General features: G+C 44.5%; 1 protein-coding gene across 3 annotated transcripts in view; it reads right to left on the bottom strand.

Moving 5' to 3' along the window:
- Positions 1–19,434, bottom strand: part of Wdsub1 (WD repeat, sterile alpha motif and U-box domain containing 1) — a 34,843-nt gene extending 15,409 nt beyond the window's left edge. The window contains exons 1-6 of one of the 3 annotated variants that reach the window (XM_085681079.2): positions 19,249–19,434; positions 16,433–16,851; positions 15,314–15,498; positions 11,916–12,008; positions 8,124–8,217; positions 420–453 (exon numbers count right to left, since the gene is read on the bottom strand). In XM_085681079.2, the coding sequence (XP_085537205.2) occupies positions 420–453; positions 8,124–8,217; positions 11,916–12,008; positions 15,314–15,498; positions 16,433–16,830 (804 nt within the window). In that variant the 5' untranslated portion in view covers positions 16,831–16,851; positions 19,249–19,434. The remainder of the gene's footprint in view (positions 1–419; positions 454–8,123; positions 8,218–11,915; positions 12,009–15,313; positions 15,499–16,432; positions 16,852–19,248) is intronic. The other 2 variants (XM_085681078.2, XM_085681077.2) reach the window with 2 other exon arrangements.
- Between the last annotated feature and the right edge of the window lie 380 nt (positions 19,435–19,814).

Consider the following 19,814-nt stretch of genomic DNA (forward strand, 5'->3'; position numbering starts at 1 on the left):
AGGCTGTAATAACTTACTCTTATGTTGGTCTCTAAATCTACCCTGTGCTCTAAGAACTACGGGTAGGCTACATTCAACCACAGCCTGCTGCCATGGAAGCTGGGCAGGATGAATTTTTGAACACTGGTGCTCTCGAATTCAATAAATAGATACATTGAAAATAAACATATTTTAGCTGGGTGGCAGTACACACCTTTAATCCCAGCACTCAGGAAACAGAGGCAAGTGGATATCCATGAGTTCGAAGCCAGCCTGGTCTACAAAGTGAATTCCAGGACAGGCTCCAAAGCTATAGAGAAACCCTATCTGGGGGGGGGGGCAAAACAACAACAAAAACGTATTTTCATATAACTAAATTCGAGGTTCAATTATCTAATAAGCAATTTACATAGTTCACACACAAGATCTGTTATACTTACAATATCATATATGATGACAGACTTATCCACTGATCTTAAAAAAAAAAAAGCAAACAATAGGTGAAAAGTTCTCTAACAAGCAAAGTACACCCTTCTGGAAAGGCTGGAAGACTGACAGGTGAGCTAGAATGGAGTGGACATCCGGGTGGGCTCTTCTTGTAGGAAAGAGTTGTAATACAGAGAAAGCTAGGACACTGTAGCAAAGCACATGGTTTACACAATAGATTAAAACATGCTAGTTTCTTATTTTCCACCCTTGGAAATCTTTCTTCCAACACGATACACACTGTGAGGTCAGCAAGACTCATGCTAACACTGTATGTGTAACACTACTACTGTGTTCATCATTATGAGAATATATTGGTCTATAGTCAAAGGAGCCCCACCTATTAGCGTAAGGTGCCTTGTTCAGTAGGCAACCGAAAACTATATATAAGTGCTCTCACTTAGTCCTGAATTCTGTAAATTACTAAAATTCTCACGGAAAATTCCATTTCTTTTAACATCCTGGAAAAAGAAGACTAAAAAGTGACATCAGCAACATGGTGGGTGGAACTTCCTAGTTCCGTAGCATATCAATGTGGACAACTATCCAAGAAAAAAACAAGACAGACACAGGGACTTTAGAACTCAGGACGCCCTGTTCAGCAGCATGGATGAACATCAGCACTACATTAAACCTTAAGATGTCATGAAAGACATGAAAAATTCATCAGTTGAAATACATACACATGCATGCATGCACGCAGGCACATAAACACACACATGGCACTCACATGTGCACACACATGCACACACACACGTCCATTTAAGCTTCTGTAGGAAGGACAGCTAGTACCATGTCCAGCTGATGAGAGCCCATCCATCATAAGTTTATATTGAAAACAATCCTCCCACCTGGTGGTGATGGCACTGTGTCTCAAATAGATACATTCTTTAAATGTCAGGCTGACAACAATAAATTCCAGTCTCAGGAACCACCGTCAGCTGCAATGTCACGTGGGAAGTAGAATCGGTGACTTATATGAGCACTGGACTGGGACAGTTGTCAGGAAGGTGTAATCAGAATAAAGGGAAGACAGGAACTAGGTTTCGGGAAATGCAGACTTAAGTCACCTTGTGCCCCGTTCTTCCGTAAGACAGCCAGACATACTTGTTCAATTTCGCACAGTCACCCTGTCCCTTAGCCTATACCTCAGACAAGGGAAGGAAACTCAATTCTAAGCTCTCCTGGGTCAAAAGAGAATTCGCCTTGTTTTTTGAGAGAGTCTTAGTCTGTGACCCCAGGCTGGCTTTGAACTCACAACCCTCCTATTGCAGCTTTCTCAGGGATGGAATTACAATCATGGTCCCACGGCACCCAGCTTTATTATTTTGATGAACAATAGTCACTTTTTTTTCCTTATTTATTTCAAGAATTTCCACTTCCTCCCCTCCTCCCAATACCCTCCTGCTCCCCCCACTCCCTCTCTTCCTCCCTCACCATTCCCAAGAGCAGTCAGGGTTTCCTGCCCTGTGGGAAATCCAAGTTCCTCCCCCCTCCCTCCAGGTCCAGGAAGGTGAGCATCCAAACAGACCAGGATCCCAAAAAGCCAGTTCATGCAGACGAAACAAGACCCAGTGCCATTGTCAATGGCTTCTCAGTCAGCCCCCATGTCAGCCACATTCAGAGAATCCCGTTTGATCACATGCTCGTTCAGTCCCAGTCCAGCTGGCCTTGGTGAACTCTCATTCGATCAGTCCCCTTGTATCAGTGGGTGAACGCACCCTTCGCGGTCCTGACTTCCTTCTTCATGTTCTCCTTCCTTCTACTCTTCATTTGGACCTTGGGGGCTCAGTCCAGTGCTCCAATGTGGGTCTCCGTCTCTATCTCCATCCATCGTTGGATGAAGGTTCCCACTGGTTCTGCCTTCCTTGCTCACGTTCTCCCTCCCTCTGCTTCTCATTTGGACCTAGGGAGTTAAGTCCAGTGTTCCAATATGTGTCTCTGTTTCTATCTCCATCCTTCGCCATATGAAGGTTCTGTGGTGACATGCAAAATACTCATCAGTATGGTTATGGGCCAAGGCTACTTCAGGCACCCTCTCCTCTGCTGCCCAGGGAACAATCTGGGGACCTCTCCTTGGGCCTGGGAACCCCTCCAGAATCAAGTCTCTTGCAAACCCTAAAATGGCTCCCTTAGTTGAGATATAAACTTCCCTGCTCCCAGAACCATCCTTCCTCCCTTCCCCCATCCCATTCCCCCAAGCCATCCCCAATCCTCCCCCCTCCCCTCTCCCTAACCATCTCCCCTTACTTCCACTCCCCCACCCCCTGTGCACCCAAGTTTGCCTGGCAATCTTGTCTACTTCTAATATCCAGGAGGATAACTATATGATTTTCTTCAGGTTCACCTTCTCTAGGTTCATGAATTATAGACTCAAAGACCTTTAAATATGGCTAGAATCCACTTATGAGTGAGTACATACCATATTCCTCTTTTTGGGTCTGGGTTACCTCACTCAGTAAAGCGTTTTCTATTTCCATCCATTTGCATGCAAAATTCAAGATGTCATTGTTCTTTACCGCTGAGTAGAACTCTAATGTGTATATGTTCCACATCTTTATTAACCATTCTTCTATTGAGGGGCACCTAGGTTGTTTCCAGGTTCTGGCTATTACAAATAGTGCTGCTATGAACATAGCTGAACAAATACTTTTGTAGTATGATAGGGCATCTCTTGGGTATATTCCCAAGAGGGGAATTGCTGGGTCCTGAGGGAGGTTGACTCCCAGTTTCCTGAGAAACCGCCACACTGATTTCCACAGTGGCTGCACAAGTTTGCATTCCCACCAACAATGGATGAGTGTTCCCCTCACTCCACATCCTCTCCAGCATAGGCTATCATTGGTGTTTTTGAGTTTAGCTATTCTGACAGGTGTAAGATGGTACCTAAAAGTGGTTTTGATTTGCATTTCCCTGATCACTAAGGAGGTTGAGCATGACCTTAAGTGTCTTTTGGCCATTCGAAGTTCATCTGTTGTGAATTCTCTGTTCAGTTCAGTACCCCATTTTTTAATTGGGTTAATTAGAGTTTTAGTGTCTAGTTTCTTGAGTTCTTTGTATATTTTGGAGATCAGACCTTTGTCTGATGAGGGGTTGGTGAAGATCTTCTCCCTGTCCGAAGGTAGCCTTTTTGTCTTACTGACAGTGTCCTTTGCTTTACAGAAGTTTCTCAGTTTCAGTAGGTCCCATTTATTCATTGATTCTCTCAATAGTCACCTTTTGATAGGAATGAGACACACCTAAATAGTGGCAAACATGACAATTTAGTCGACTGCTGGGCAAGAACTGGAAGATCTGGGGGAAAGAATCAGCAGATGTGGGTCAGATGTTTTCAGCAGCGATTAGAAGCACAAATACTTTGGCTTTAGTCTAAGTGATGAGCCTTGCATGTGTGGTAGAGATGTTTCAGACAACATCTGAAGACAGAGCTAGGAACATAGATAAATAGCTCTGTGGTGGAGAGTGTGTTTAGTATGTGTGAGCCCTAAATTCAATTCCCAGCATTGCAAAAAAAAAAAAAATTCAGCAGTGATATATGTTATGCACACACATAGAAGACATATATTAAAATAGTATCATTTAAAAGGAGAGTTGGTCACAGTGGCAAAAGCCAACTAGAGGAAGAGCATGTATCTTTTCTATGCATTACAAACCTTCCAGAGGACTCTCACCTACAGACTCAATATGTGTAGAATCCATTCTTACAACATATGGTACTGTTTCCATTCTACTGGAATGTGTTTCTCTAATACACTGTCTGTAGCCCGATCTGTGCCTTTTTGTTGATTACAACACAAGCAAATATTCTTTCTAATTCGGAAATACACACACACAGACAGACACACACACACAAACATACATACTATATTTTCAAAAGGGTATTTTTACTGCTGAATGCTTTCAGCTACTACATTTCTTTAGTTCATAAACTCCTGGGCCTGAAATGTGTCATTCTTATGTCATTAGCGTGGACTGACCTCGGCCCCGTCCCGTGTGGCTGGGAAGAAAGTCACCTGCTAGTTCAGAAGCGCCCATCACCTCCCTAGGCCCGCAGAGGCTCAGGACTCTAGTATAACCTGAGCTCCCTCAAAATCAGAACTTATTATTTTTATTCATCTTCTTTACTTCAGAAAGGATCTCATACTGTACACCAGGTGGGCTTTTTAAACTACAGACAACCCTCCTGCTGCTGTCTCTCAAGGTGTGAGCGATGATGCTGTCACCTCTGTCTTCCTCGGTTTCCCCACAGGAACCATGCTGAGAGGGATGGTGCTTGGGCTCCTGCTTCCTACTCCTGGAAGGTGTAACAGGAACCCAGCTTTAAAAACCTCTCTGCCAGCTTAAGGCACTTAGACCCCAGCTAACTATCTGTATATTTCCTATCTTTCGTCCCATCCTTTCCATAACCCGTCACATTGCTGCGGGGGAGGCAGAGACAGAGAACTCTCCCCAGCTTTTGGCCCAAACTGTAAATACATCCATTTTTCCATTTAATGTATTTCAACCTAGAGGACGAAGGGTTTGCTGGTTTAGGCTGCTGTTGCCTGCAGAACACAATGTGGCAGGAGGTGGAGGCTGCTCTTTGTTCCTCTGCGGACAGAGCTAAGAGAATGGGCTATAGGAAGAGGCCGGGGTGAGGTATGACCCCAAGGAGGGCATGACCCCCAAGAACTTGCCCCCTGTGACTTACTTCTTCTAACTAGGCCCCACTGCTCTCTTTTACCACCTCCCAGGGAGCCTCTACTGTCACAGTACAAATCCACCACATATAATCCACTGTTAGGTCAGAGCCCCATGTTCTGCCTCTGAAGACTAGGCACCATCCCCACACACTTGGAGGTGTGGCTCTGCTTTCCCGCCTACTACAGCTCTAGGTTGTTTGTTCTTTTCATTTAGAGATACCGAATTCCTTAAAACTTTTATATATTATATGTACACATCTGTGTCTGTGTGTGTGCACCACATGTGTGCACCCAAATATCTGGATTAGCCACACACTCGGGACAGGAAAGAAAACAAGGAAGGCAATAATCGGGTTCCTCAATTATGAGAACTTATTCCTGTAAAGCTATGGCATGGGCAATATGAAGCATAGAGCATAGAGAATCATACGCCATTTCATTTCAAAACAAATTATTATAAACAAAGGCAAATGGATGAATTTTCTCAGAAGACTTTTCTGACCATAGTGCATACTGAAGTTCAAGAATGTTTAGGCAAAAAAGCAAGGCTTCTCCCACTCCAGAGAAACACTATGAATAACTAATGGTGTAGAGCTTCGTGGTGGAGACTTGTCAAGCATGGGTAGAGTTCTGAGTTTGACCACCAGCATTGCCGAGAAGAGACGAAGTTGTTGTCAAGTGGGGTCCAGAGAGATGGCACGCTGTTCTTGCAGAGGACCTGAGTTCAGCACACATAACCCACACAAGGTAGCTCACAATTAGCAGGGGTTTCTGACGCCTCTGGCATCTCAGGTGCCTGCACTCATATGCACAGAGCCTCGCACAGCCGCACGCGCAGACCCTCATACAGCTGCACTACAGCCGCACGCGCAGAGCCTCAGGCACACGCACAGACTCTCATACAGTCACGCTCATACACAGAAACACAAATAATATCTTGTAGTTAATGTCAGAGGAGAATGAAGCTGTTCTTACTGAAGTATTAGGAACTTTTTAAAATTTAAACAACAAAGAAATCGTATCTCTTTTTTTTTTTGTTTGTTTGAAAAGAGGTTAGGTTGTCAAACTGTAATAAAATTTTATGAAAAATATTATAAAGTAATTGAATCAAGCATGTGTGTTCAAATCAAGCTTCATGAGGTAAAGTTCTGAAAATAGATGTTCCAAATAAGAACAAGAAATCACCTAATTTGTCAAAAGAGCCTTAAAAAACAGCCAACTAGAAACTAGAGAACCACAGATTCAGTCAGATTAAAAGTCAGAAGACTAAATGTAGCACGGTAGTGGCCGGAGAGATGCTCAGCAGTTAAGAGCACTGGCTGTTCTTCCACAGGACTGGAGTTTGGTTCCTAGTGTCCACAAGGTGGATCACAACCACCCACAACTCCGGCTCCGGGGGCATCTGACGTATGCCCTGGTACACATACATACTCGGTGCACTTACATACATTCGAGCAAACATTCATAAAATAAATAAAAGTACATAAATAAACATCAAGATAAAATATAAACAAAACAAGACAAAATTAGTTTTAAGCAGCACAGCAGCTGAAGAGAGCATTAGTGAAGGGGAATCAAGAATGAAGTATAAAAAGAAGAAACTGGCTGGAGGACCTGGGTTTGATTCCCAGCACCTACAGGATGACTCCCAACCAGTTGTATCTCCAGTCCCAGGGGATCTGAAGCCCTTTTCTGCTTCCTTGGGCACTAGGCATACACCTAATGCACAGACATTCATACACATAAAATATACAAAAAAATTTAGAAGACAGAAGAAACAATGAAAACACAAAAGGCTGAAAGATCTAATGTTTACAGTCAAAAGGTACAACTCACATTTGACAGAGGAAGGAGGTTGCCAAGCCTGAGGATGTAGTGGGATATTTGAGCACACTGTGTGAAAGACACCTTCTGATCGGTTTAGTAAAGAGTTGAGTAGGAAACTGCTAGGCAGGAGAGGATAGGCAGGACTTCTGGGCAGAGATAGGAATTCTGGGAAGAAAAGAGGCCGATTTCATCAGGGAGTTGAAGAGGGAGTCAGATGTTCAGTATGGAGGAAAGGTAACGAGCCACGAGGAAGGACACAGATTAATGTAAACAGGCTAACTATTAAGAGCTAGTTAGGAATAAGCTAAGGCTAAGCTTTCATACTTAATAAGTCTCCATGTCATTATTTGGGAGCTGGTGATTCAAAGAAAGTCTGACAACATCTGAGCTAAATCCCTGGTATCCCTGTCGTAAAGGAAAGAAGCCACTCCTGCAGTTTCCTCTGGTTCTCACACACAGCGCATGCCTCCCTGCCCTCTCCTTAATTTGTTTTCTTAAATTTCCTAGCAAGCTAAAATTAAGCCCACGTGCAGATATACTTAAGTGAATGTACAGGAAACCATCTGAATGTACAGGAAGCTACATACTAAAAGTTTTATGAACATCTAGAAGAAACAAAATATGAATCACATCCAAAACGGTGAGATTGAAAAGTAACTCTCTCTACAGCAATACACTATATAAAACACCCAGCCTACCTGTTGCAACAAAGCAAAGTTTAAGTTGGAAATGAGTAGAGTTCACCTGAGATCATCCTGAGATGCAGGGGAAACATATCCGATGCTGAAATAGATCCCGGCAAAGTTCTGACCTCACTGTTCTGAAGGGAAATACAAACTAACCAAGCCAAGGTAGCACCCTACCACTCAATGGCTAAAACTTAGAAGATAGGAAAGGAGAGAAAAACCACGGGGCTGGCGGAATGGCTCAGCTGGTACAGATGATGGCCACCAAGCCTGCTAACCTGAGTTCAAGGTCTGGAACCCACACGGTGGAAGGGGAGAACCAACTCCTACAAGTTGTGCTCGGACCTCCGCACACGTACCGTGGCACATGCATGCCCACACGATAAACAGCTGAATGTCACCAAAGCGACAACGACGCGGGGCTGCCTCAGGCGCATCGGCGGTTTAGTCAGAGATCACTTACCCTGACACAAGCATCTGTCCATCGTGGGAGAAAACACAAGTCAGAATAGGGGCACAGTGCCCACGGAGCGTACTTTTATATTTTAATTCAAAGCCTGTAATTAACAAGGTGAGAAAATTAGTGAGTTGACAATGCTTACAATTTATTTTAAGTCAAAGCTATTTCATTCCTATTCTTTAATAATGTGGGTAACAAAAAGACTAAGTCATAAAAATCTTCATGCAGCTTGGTTATCCATACAGATATCAGGTCATTGTAATGAAGGTTTGAGATGGTTTCAAAACTCAGTAATGTTTGGGGATGTAGCCCTGAGTCTACTCTCTAGTACACATACACACACACACACTCAACAGTAGATTTTTTTTCTTTTTTTTTAAAAAATATTTATTTATTTATTATGTATACAATATTCTGTCTTTGTGTATGCCTGCAGGCCAGAAGAGGGCACCAGACCCCATTACAGATGGTTGTGAGCCACCATGTGGTTGCTGGGAATTGAACTCAGGACCTTTGGAAGAGCAGGCAATGCTCTTAACCTCTGAGCCATCTCTCCAGCCCCCTAGATTTTTTTTCCTATAATCCATTAAATCCAATTAGTACTGCCAATGACAGACTTTTTTAAAAATGATGTGCTCTGCAAAGATTAGGCTAGAGCAATTTTATAATCACTAAAAATTTTAAAGATGTGAAGTATGTATAATTTTAGCACCTGGGAAGATCAAAACAAGTGCTTGTACTTTGTAAAATCTGACATTACCAACACATTTTTGTCCTTCTGTACATAAATTAGCGGTGTTTATACATTCTACACTCTACAGTGTCTACTGTTCTCTTACAAATCCAACCGCAGCCAGATATGGTGGCACACGCCTTTAATCCCAGCACTCAGTAGGCAGAGGCAAGCGGATCTCTGTGAGTTTGAGGCCAACCTGGTCTACAGAGTGAGTTCCAAGACAGCCAGGCAGAGCTGTCACACAGAGAAACCCTGTCTCGAAAGCAAAGAAAAAAAAAAGTACAACCACAAAATCTTTAGAATTACTGAAAATAAACACAACTCTCTTAAAAGTAAACAGAGTTCAGTGTGTTCTGATGCCAACTTGTAAAAGTAAGCACAAGAAGTTATGGAGTGGTGAGATCTTAAGATCTCGGCTGAAGTGTCAGACATCAAATATTTCACCAGCCACAAAGTTTCTATAGAAGAGCAGCAAAGGCTTCACGCTCAAAGCGGGGCAGACACACACGTTTACCTGGGAGAGCAGAGAGCATTCAGACAACGACCAACCCCGGAACACAAGGTGAACTTTCCAAGCTTTCGTCCCCACAGTCAGACACAGTAGAAGTCAGGTACTCATCGCGGGTGACTGCGGAACTCACGCGTGAGCGTGGCTCCTCAGGGAGTCCAGGACCCAGCCTGCCTGGGCCCCACAATACCATCAAGCCGAGGAAGGTGCGGAAGGTGACAGCGACAGACACCGTCTAAAGAGACTTCCCTCGCACACTCAAGAGCTCTTCCATGTTTCTCAGAGCAGTGTGGAGATAGTTTATGGGGTACTGCAGGCTTCCCTTTTGAACAATTTCAAGCTAATCGTATTGAGGATGCCCACACACGTGACAGTATTTGTATTTCTCACCAGAACAGACTTGAGAAAGCAGAAGCCCCGCCTCCCACCGTGTTGTAAACGAAAAGGTATTCCACATAAACTGACGTGAGCAGAGTCTCACTTCCTCACATTCTAGTACAATCCATGACAAAATCGTGGTTTGTGTTCTAGCTAAAGCCTCTTAGGTAACAAGTGACACCCATTTTGAGGCATGTGGATCGAGAATTTGTACTACCACAAAGCTTCAGAATCCTTAGATGATAATGAATGAATTCATCAAGATATGAATGCATACAGAAGTGCCTGGGAAGGAGGCATCGCAAGAAACTGAACCCAATTGTGGAAGGTCAGAAAACAGGTCAACGGACAGGAAGCTCAGAGACGACAGCCCAGAGTTCAACGCAGGGGCTAAAGGTGAAGAATATTCAGACCCAGGAAAACCTTTCAGATAGGACCACCAGGGAACAAGGTCAGAAACAACAATTACCTCAGAGTCTGAACAGGAAACACTCACTGTCCACCTCAATCCCTCCCAGCCCCGCCCAACAGTATGCTGCACAAGACAGGCAATCATCCCCAAGAGAAACCTATATAAGGAAAATGGTGGTTGTCAACAAGCTCCATCTGCCATCCACTCCCTCCCCCAAAGGCAAACACACCACTTCATCCTAAAGACTCGTGGGCTAGGAGCTCCCGGCGGCCTTGCTGTCGATCTCTAGAAACAGGTAGTGTCACTGGACGTCTGGAGAAGGGAACGGTGCGGATGAGAAAGATCCAGGCAAGCAAAGGCAAAGCCCAGAGGTTATGAGAACAGAAGGGCATTTGGGAAATTTTCCCTTCTCTCGTTCATTAAAACAAGAGCAGCAAAGCAGCTAGACAGGGAAACAGAAGGCCACTGAGATGGCTCGGGATAAAGGCACTTGCCACAGAAGCCGGAGGGGCGGAGTTCGGCACCTAGACCCACGTGGAAGCGGCAGAAAACCAATTCCATGGTTTTCCACAGCGGCCTACACACACATACTGTGTATGCCCCACCCTCATACACACACACACACACACACACACACACACACACACACAGACACATACTGGTTTTAGAGACAGGGTTTCTCTGTAGCTTTGGAGCCTGTTTTGGAACTCTGTAGATCAGGCTGGCCTCAAACTCAGAGATCCACCTCTACCCCCCAAGTGCTGGGATTAAAGACACATGCCGCCACCATCACCCAGCTATATTTAATTTTTAATTATACATACATAAACATCTGTGAGCACAGGTGCCCACAGGGGAACCTGTCAGCATCCTGCACAGGTGTTAGAAACTGAACTCAAGCCCTCTTCAAGAGCAGTGAGCACACCTGACCACTGAGCAATCTCTCCAGCCCCAATACATAGCCTTAGAAAAAAAATGAAATGACATAAAGATGAACTTTCAGAAACTGACGAGATGGATTCAAAAGATTAAAAGTAAAGGATTTCCTCAAAGAGTGAAAAAAATTTAAGATACAGATTCAACAGCCTGAAAGGTGAATGTGTGTGTGATGGGAGGAGAGAATCAACTCAAGGGGTCCCACATCCAATGACCGAGATTCAGAAAGAGCACAGGAGAGGAAGAATCATATATAGACATTAGAAAGGAACACCGGGGCCCAAAGTGGTCCACCATGCATGTCCGGACTGAAAGGCCACCCAGGACAATGAGACCGAGCAGGAGGAAGAGTCACACATCAATAAACAGCAGCCACAATAAATAAACGCAAAGGTCATGTAAAATAGCACTTTCCAAGAGTAGAGAAACTCCTAAAAAAGTTAACACTATGTCGCGTGCAGGGTTGATTCCTACAGTGTGCAGGGAAGGAGGGAAAAGAAGCAAGGTGTGGTCAGAGACAGCCGTGGACAGCAGGTGTTTACACCCAATCAAAGTTTCTCTTTGCTTTTGAGGCTGGGTCTGGGACAGCTCGGGCTAGCCTTGTCCATGTTACTTAGCTGAGCCTGCTACCCAAGTACTTACCTTCCTGCCTCTGTCTCCTAAACTCTCAGATTTAAAGTGTGTACCACGACATCCAACTCACTAAGTTTCCTAGAGCAGATTTTTACCATCATTTAAAATATCCAGAGTATCGTAAGTTAAAAAAAAAAAAAAAGATGAAGGTCTTACGTAGGACACAAGCAGTTTTAGACAGTGGAAACACACCTAGGGCACGAGTAAAAGAAACAAACCAGAGCTTGATTTCACAATCCTGACCGCATGATGCCAATCGATAACGCTGGAAGCCTTGTTCTCCACCTAAAAACAGTAAGAGAAACAAATACAAAGGATTGGTAAAAGATTTAAGCTGGAAAGTTCTGATTCTGCGGAGATCTGCTAAAGGGACTCATCTATGTCGTGAAAACAATGACTGCTTGAGACAATGAAACTACTACTAAAATGGCTTCAGAATTGCCTCTAAATAGGTATCACATAGGATTATAACTTTAGTCTGAATTTGCTGTTTTAAAAAAAGTCCTTTCAGCCAGGCACGGTGATGCACACACCTTTAATCCCATCACTTAGGAGGCAGAGGCAGCAGGCAGATCTCTGTGAGTTCAAGGCCAGCCTGGTCTACAGAGCTAATTCCAAGACAGCCAAAGATACACAGAGAAAATTTGTCTCAAAAACCAAAGGAAAAAGAAATTAGAAGTCAGTTATTTTAAGAATGTTAAATTGTTAATCACACCAACATAATTGCCTTCTCAAGGAGTGAGTTCTTGAAAGCCTGCCGTAATGCACATGGAATACTAGTGAGAATTTATTTTCCAAGTGATTTGATCAAGAAGAGAATTTGAATTATAAAAATGTAAAAATCATATCAATGCAACTGATCTGGTGGAAAATATTATGCGGTTTAGGAAAATTAATCATATCAAGTTGGCATCTCAGAAGTCACTAGATAATGTTTTCTTCGAGAACTTAGAATCCATTATGTGTCTACTGGACTAGCACCCATCCTGCTGACTATCAAATGTCATCTTTCTGCTTTCCTAACAAGCAGCGGTCCTCTGTTCTTGGAAGCAGATCAGCAGTCTGTTACCCAATCAACTTTTCTCTCTACCCAGAGTGGTCCCTCTCTTAAAATTATCTAGTAAAATGATGTTGTTTTTAGGTTACCCCCTTGTGCAAAAAGAAATCTAAATTCCTCCACATTTATACAATTCATCCATGATTCAATGTGTGAAAAATATTGTTTTCTATCAAAATGGCTAGTCCACCGTCTTATGAAAGCCTCGTGTGACTGTCTGTCCAACCTCCTGAAGCCAGGCATTCCTGAAACATGCACCCTTCCCTTTCAAGATGAGACAGGGTCATCCCCCTGCTGTAGGGTACAAGCACCCTGCTGTGCTTGCTTTGAACCATCCTTGCCTACGTTAGTGTGACTCCTTGTAACACTCTTTTCCAACAAGTGAGTGCCTCAAAGACGTGGAGAAAGGGACCACAGAAATGAGCAACATGGATCCTGTCTATTATAAGCCATCCTGGGAATAAAACAGCACAAGATGATCATCAAAAGACTAAAATGCTGGGCTGGAGAGATGGCTCAGAGGTTAAGAGCATTGACTGCTCTTCCAGAGGTCCTGAGTTCAATTCCCAGCAATTACACATGGTGGCTCACAACCATCTGTAATGAGATTTGGTGTCCTCTTCTGGCGTACAGGCATACATGTAGACAGAATACTATATACATAATAAATAAATAAATCTTTAAAAAATGTAATTTCTTTAAAAAAAAGACTAAAATGCTTAACTAAACTGGGTAGAGAATTTAAAACAAGAAAGGGTTCAAGGAAAAAAACATCTATTAAGCTGATCTATAATGTTAAAAGGTTAGAAGAGGAAGGACTTCAGCTGATCAAGTGTTCCTCACCGGTCAAGGCCTGGTATCTATCGAGGTGAAGGGCCCACACCTCGAAATTTCTCGAAAGACAAATTCAACACAGTCAAGGGATGGAGGAGAGATTTGTGGCAGAGGATGTATACAGCCAGGGCTGATTTTCAATAGGGTTGGGGGCACCATGCTAGGAGGGCACCTAGAGACTGTGCTTTGAGAATCTGAGATCTGTCCTTCACTGCACTTGGGCCACTGAGGGCTCTGGAATCAGGGGAATGTCAAAGCCCTTCTGTCTTCTGTCTGTCCAAGCTGCCCAAAGCACAGACAGTCATGTGTGGGTACTGAGCCCTGAGATATATGTACCAATTTTCAAACACTTCCTTTAAAACAATGGTTCTCAATGTTCCTCTGTGACCCTTTAATACAGTTATTCATGTTGTGGCGACCCCCCAACCATAAAATTATTTTTGTTGCTATTTCATAACTGTAATTTTGCTACCGTTATGAACTGTAAATATTTTTGGAGATAGAAGTTTGCCAAAGGGGTCACAACCCATAGCCTGAGAATGCTGGTATAATAAAATGGAAAATGTTTGGTTAATTTACATCTGTTATCATTCAAACAGCATTATAGGTAGTGAGTTAAATATATTCATCCACCAGAAAAAGTTTAATTTACTTGTATGGCTCCTCTGTGGCCACAGATAGCTCTGATCTGATGACAAGACGAGAGAGGACAGAGGCAGCAGGACTTCTCCTCTCACACAGGCGATGAAGATGAGCAAGGCTAACCGTCCAATCCTACGTCTCTATTTAAAATCAAGAGTTAAGCCAGGAGTTTTTGTTCTATCCTTCTAAAAAATTAGTTATCTTATCAAACATCTTAACAAGCTTTTGGAAGATTAAATTAGTAAAGGCAAAATGTTACTTCTAGTTCCAATTTGGTGTGTGTACATGCTTGTGTGTATAAATATTTGTGTGTGTGTGTATGTACATGCACACAGGAGCCAGAGGTGAACGTCAAGCGGTTTCCTCAACTGCTTCCCACAGTTTGTGAGACAAGTTCTCTAAGTCAATCTGGACCCTGCTGGCTGGGTTAGGCTGTGTCTGCCAAGCCCCAGAGACCCTCCCAGGGCCTCCCCAGTGCTGAGACTTCAGGAGCAGACACACCACTGCGTCTGTGTTATGTGTGGTGCTGGCTTGAACAGCACGTTCCTTATCAACTTTTTCTCTTCAATCCTTTCCCTGTTTATAAAATTACCATTTCTGAGGAGCGCTGGTGGCACACCTCTGAGGCAGAGGCAGGCCTGGTCTATAGAGTGAATTCCAGGATAGACAGGACTACGCAAACAAACATTGTCTTGAAAAACCAAAAAAAAAAAAGAAAAGGAAAATGAAAAATTTCCAACTTTTATCGCAATTCAATTTTTTTAAAAAAAAAGACAGTAAAGGCAACAGTTAAGTCTGTGAAAAAAATTCATATTCAAAGAATCTGAATCTATTTTAACAAGTAGACTTGACCTATACAGACAAAAAAAAAAACAACTTTTTTTTTTTTCAAATAATAGCTCTTCATGGTTCATTCTGATTTAAAAAGAGAGAAAAAGGATGATTCCGTAATAGAATGGGCAGACTCTCCATCCTAATGACGGAATGAAGCCTCAAAGGACCAAGTCAGAGGAGTTACACACAGGGATCTAGTGCTGAAGAGGGTGGGCTAACCAACCAGAAAGGGGCTGTGGGGCGAAGTCACAGCAGGTAATTCCGAGGTCATGCGCTTTCTCGCTGTGCAGACACCTCATGCGGTCATCCCACACTGTTAAGTCTCCACCAGAGGAGCCGGTGACAAGGAGGCTTCCGTCAGGAGAGAACGCGCAGGCTACCAGGGACCCATCTTTGACACTTCCACACCTGAAACAAAGCCAAGCAGGAGGTGAGGTTCTTTATGCTATAGTCCCGTTTGAAAGGACAGCTGCCTAGGACAGAACCAGACCGGGTGACTGGTGCCTACAAAATAAAGCATCAGATGCTGGACTCTTGACGGAGTACAGGGGGCACCGAAACTTATCAGCTGAAACCAGGTCACGAGGATCAGAGTCGCTACAATCCTCATGCCTCTAGCAGGTCAACAGGATCACATTAAAACCCCAAAATGTAAAAAAGCAAAAAACAACCAAGAGTAACAATGGCCATATTTAAAATATAAAGAATGCTTTTTTACTGGAAAGACACGCTATTATATTTAAAAGCATATTCAATTTCTTTCTGTATTAAAAATCTTTCAGATAATAAAGCTGTGTGCCTCATCTTCAAACAAACTCTTCATGAAAAAAAAAAAAAACACAAGAACACATGTGAGGAACAGTGATTCTCCTGGGAAGAGAGGGCAAAACCGTGTCCTGGCAACACGGTTCCTCAGGTAAGAAAACAAACGGGCAAGGACTCTGCAGTTAGTGCAGGAAGGAGGCTGTGCCGCAGGGGTGGAAATCACGAACCTAGCTAGCTAACTGCAGGCACGTATTTCTAGAAAAGAGAGCGCCTGCAATCATCTGAGCTGCCTAGTTAAACCTGGTTAACCCTCCATCACCACTTAAAAGCGTCGCCTTCTTCAGCTCTGAGACCATAAAGGCACCACACCGTCTTTGGTCAGTTGGCCCTCCTGCTCCGCAGACACCAAGCAGGAAGAGCATTAGATGACTTTCATTGTTAACATAAAGAAGGCCATGATTTTAGTGCACTTAACAGTTTCAACTAAAATGGCCAACTCTAGGTCTATTTTACCACAATAAAAAGTAAAACTTAATTTTAACAGGAGTCAAGTCAGGCAGGGTTGAAACAGCCGTACCTATATAATTTGTATGACTGTGCATTCCACAAAACAACAGATCCATCAGCAGCTCCCGATGCCAGGTACGTGGAGTCCGGGGAGAAGCAGCAAACGCGCACAGGGCTGCCACCGGGCTGCTCCATCACTGCCAGGGGCTGTCCGCTGTGCGCTCCCCACAGCACCGTGGTACCGTCTGTTGAACATGATGCCAAAATGTGTCCCGAGGGCGAGAAACAGCAGCAGTGGACAGCATAGGTGTGGAACTTCAGCGGGGAGTGTGGTAGCTCCGCGAAGTCACTAAGGGAGTACAGGCGGATGGTCTTGTCCAAGGAGCAGGTAGCCAAGAGGGAAGATGAGAAGGCACAGCAACTGACATCATCACCGTGATCTGCCAGTGTGTGAATCAGCTTCACCATGGTCCTCACACATCAAACAGCCTGTGTGTTTTTAAACAGGTCAAAGTTACGTGCCGTCCCGGGAACTGGAAATCCGAGTCCGTGCAAAAGAATCTACCCAATGAAAGCGCCTCCGTTCCCATTTTTAGGGACAATATTACCTGGGATAATTCGGAGGAGAGGACGAAACAGAAAGTATCTCCTCTGCCAATCACAGCCGCCACAGCCATCCCAACAGACTCGCTTCACCTTCCTCACCTTTCGAGCCTAAATCCCGCCTCACTTCAAACCCGTTCCTCTCACTCAAACACTTCCATTTTGAACTCTGTCAGCTGCTCCCTCCACAGGAAAGCCGAGGTTGTTTGCTTTGCAACACGACTTATTGATGGGGTAACCCCCCCCCCCGCAAGGTCTCATTCAAAATGTGGCTGTACTGAAAGCTGTCTTGTCATGGTTTGCATGAAAACACGAAAGGTCTGAGACGAGGAAACCAAAATTCCAAGAAAACAGAGCTGGCCAGACCATATGCTATCCAAAAACAAAATGTAAAGACTGAAAATCTAAATACCTCTTTATAGCTCATAAAAACTTATGGTCTGATTCCTTTTTTTATTTCAACAATATTTATTTACAAATCTTTGGTGTTCCTGTTGTTTATTCCAAGGTAATTTTTAGATTCGCTTATTATAACTAGCATTCAGTCATGGCTTCATCACGACATTTTCTTCCAGTTTGTCTAGCTGAATCTCCCCCAATCTCTGACCCCTTCCCTCCGGAAATAACCCCATTCTGCCTTCATATCATGTGTAATGTGTGTGTGTGTGTGTGTGTGTGTGTGGTGCATATGTGTGTGTCTATAGTATATATTTGTATGGTGTGTGTATAAATATATACATGTATGTATATATATATATATGTGTGTGTGTGTGTGTGTGCGCGCGTAGGTGTAGTATATGAATGTTTTGCGTGCATGCATATTTGTTTACTACACGCACGCAGTTGTTTACTACACGCACGCAGTGTCTGCAAAGACCCAAAGAGGGCCCTGGATTTGGAGTTATAGACAGGTACGAGCTGTTCTGTGGGTGTCAGGAATCAAACCCAGGTCCTCTGGAAGAGCAGCCAGTGGTCTTAACCACTGAACCATCTCTCCAGCTTCATGTCACACATATTCTATCACTTTCTTCCCATCTCCTGAAACTTTCCCTTCTCTTGGTCTCCTTCCTAATTTCATGACCCCCATTTCTCCACCCCCCAGCACAGATGTAAGAATTCAGATCCAGAACCCGAGTTTCTGCTCTCCAGTTTTGTGTGTTTAAGTTGGAATATAGGTGGAAGCCAGGAAGCTGGAAAGGAGACATTGGGAATAGAGAGACTTTAAGGGAGGAGAGAGTTTCATGGGCTACTCAACATATAGAAGAGACGAAGGTTATTGGGGCAAAAAGGTTTAAGTTAGGATAGTGGGGCAGAGGAGGGAAGAAGAGTGCCAACCAAAGCAAAGGGTGTATCAAAGTCCTATGGAAGCCCAGCTGAAAAATATCAAAGTTTCAAAGACAGGGAACTTGCAAGACTAGCTAATACTGCCCTAGAGGCACTAAGTTATTGAGGAAAAAAATCTCAGTGCCAGGTGTGGGGCACCTATCTTGGTTACTTTTCCACTGTTGTGAAAAAGACACCATGACTAAGAAAACTTATGAAAGACTTTACTGCGGTTCTAGAGGGTAGAATCCATGACTACCACGGCGGGGTATGGCAGTAAGCAAGTAGGTATAGCACTGGAACAGTACCTGAGAGTTTGTATCCGATCCACAGGCAGAAAGAAACTGGGAATGGCATGGGCTCTCGAAACCTCTTCAAAGCCCATCCCCAGTGACACCTCTTCTCCCACAGGGCCACACTCCCTAATCCTTCCCAAGCAGTCTTATCAACTGGGGACCAAACATTCACATATATGAACCAGTCAGGGTCATTCTCATTCAAACCACACTTCCATAGGAATGGCTGGTCCGAGAAGCCCCAGAGGCCCCCAAAGCAGCGCAGGCTCTTGCCATTTCTTGGTTGTCCACCAGAATTAAATGAGAAGATTCTACTGCTGAAGATTCCACGCCTTTTGCTTCCAAGATACAAAGACAACAAACTGGACCTGACCCAGAAACGTCCTTCATCTTCTCCCCAAAGTTGAACTCTCCTCAACCCCCCAAGAGCCCTAGACACACTCGCGCGAACTCGGCAGTAGGTGCTCGGAAAACAAGCTCAGGTGGCGCTTTCTGGAGCCGTTCCAAATCCCCAGAGTGCAAGTGCAGCGGGAGGCTTTCCGAACCGACCCGGGCTCTCGGCGAACCTGTGGGCCGAGCAAGCCTGCAGGCCAGCGGGATATGCATGGCCGCAGCCCGCCGGCGACCCGGTCCCGCCCCCGCCCCCGCCGCGGCCCGCACTCACTTCCCTCGCACCCGGACTGAGCGTCCCGCCACGGGGCGGCTCCTCCCCGCACGCCTCGCCACGGCCGGGGTCACGCTAGCCCGGCGGGCGCACCGCGGGGCTCCAAGTCACCGAGGCTGCAACGCAGGAGCCTGGAGGCTTGGCCTCCCGGCTGGGCAGCTCGGTGGGCACAGCCGGGCTCGCTGGATCACGTGTTGGTGACTTGAGATGGGCGTGGCTTCGGCGCTGGGAGACCTGCCCAAGGCCCCGCCCCAACTCGCGCATGCGCGTCCCCGCGCCCCGTGGCTAGGCCTCCCTAGGGGATATAGTGCTGGGCGCTTACCTGGAAGATTGTTTTTTTTTTCCTGCTTAATGGTCCACCTGGAACTATAACATCATTTATTGAACATTTCCCTACAGCTGAATGGTACTTAAACATTTTTGATCACAGAAAAAATGCTAGATTAAGCTTCTTCGTACGTATGTCTTTATCCACATTTACAAACTTCTAATAGAGCTAAACGGAAATGTAACTTCTGGGTATATGAGCCTAAGATTCTTCAAAAGTACACTACATACCAAGTACC

The sequence above is a fragment of the Myodes glareolus genome, chromosome 21, assembly GCF_982192425.1.
Source record: "Myodes glareolus chromosome 21, mMyoGla1.1, whole genome shotgun sequence".
In the NCBI taxonomy this organism is placed as follows: domain Eukaryota; kingdom Metazoa; phylum Chordata; class Mammalia; order Rodentia; family Cricetidae; genus Myodes; species Myodes glareolus.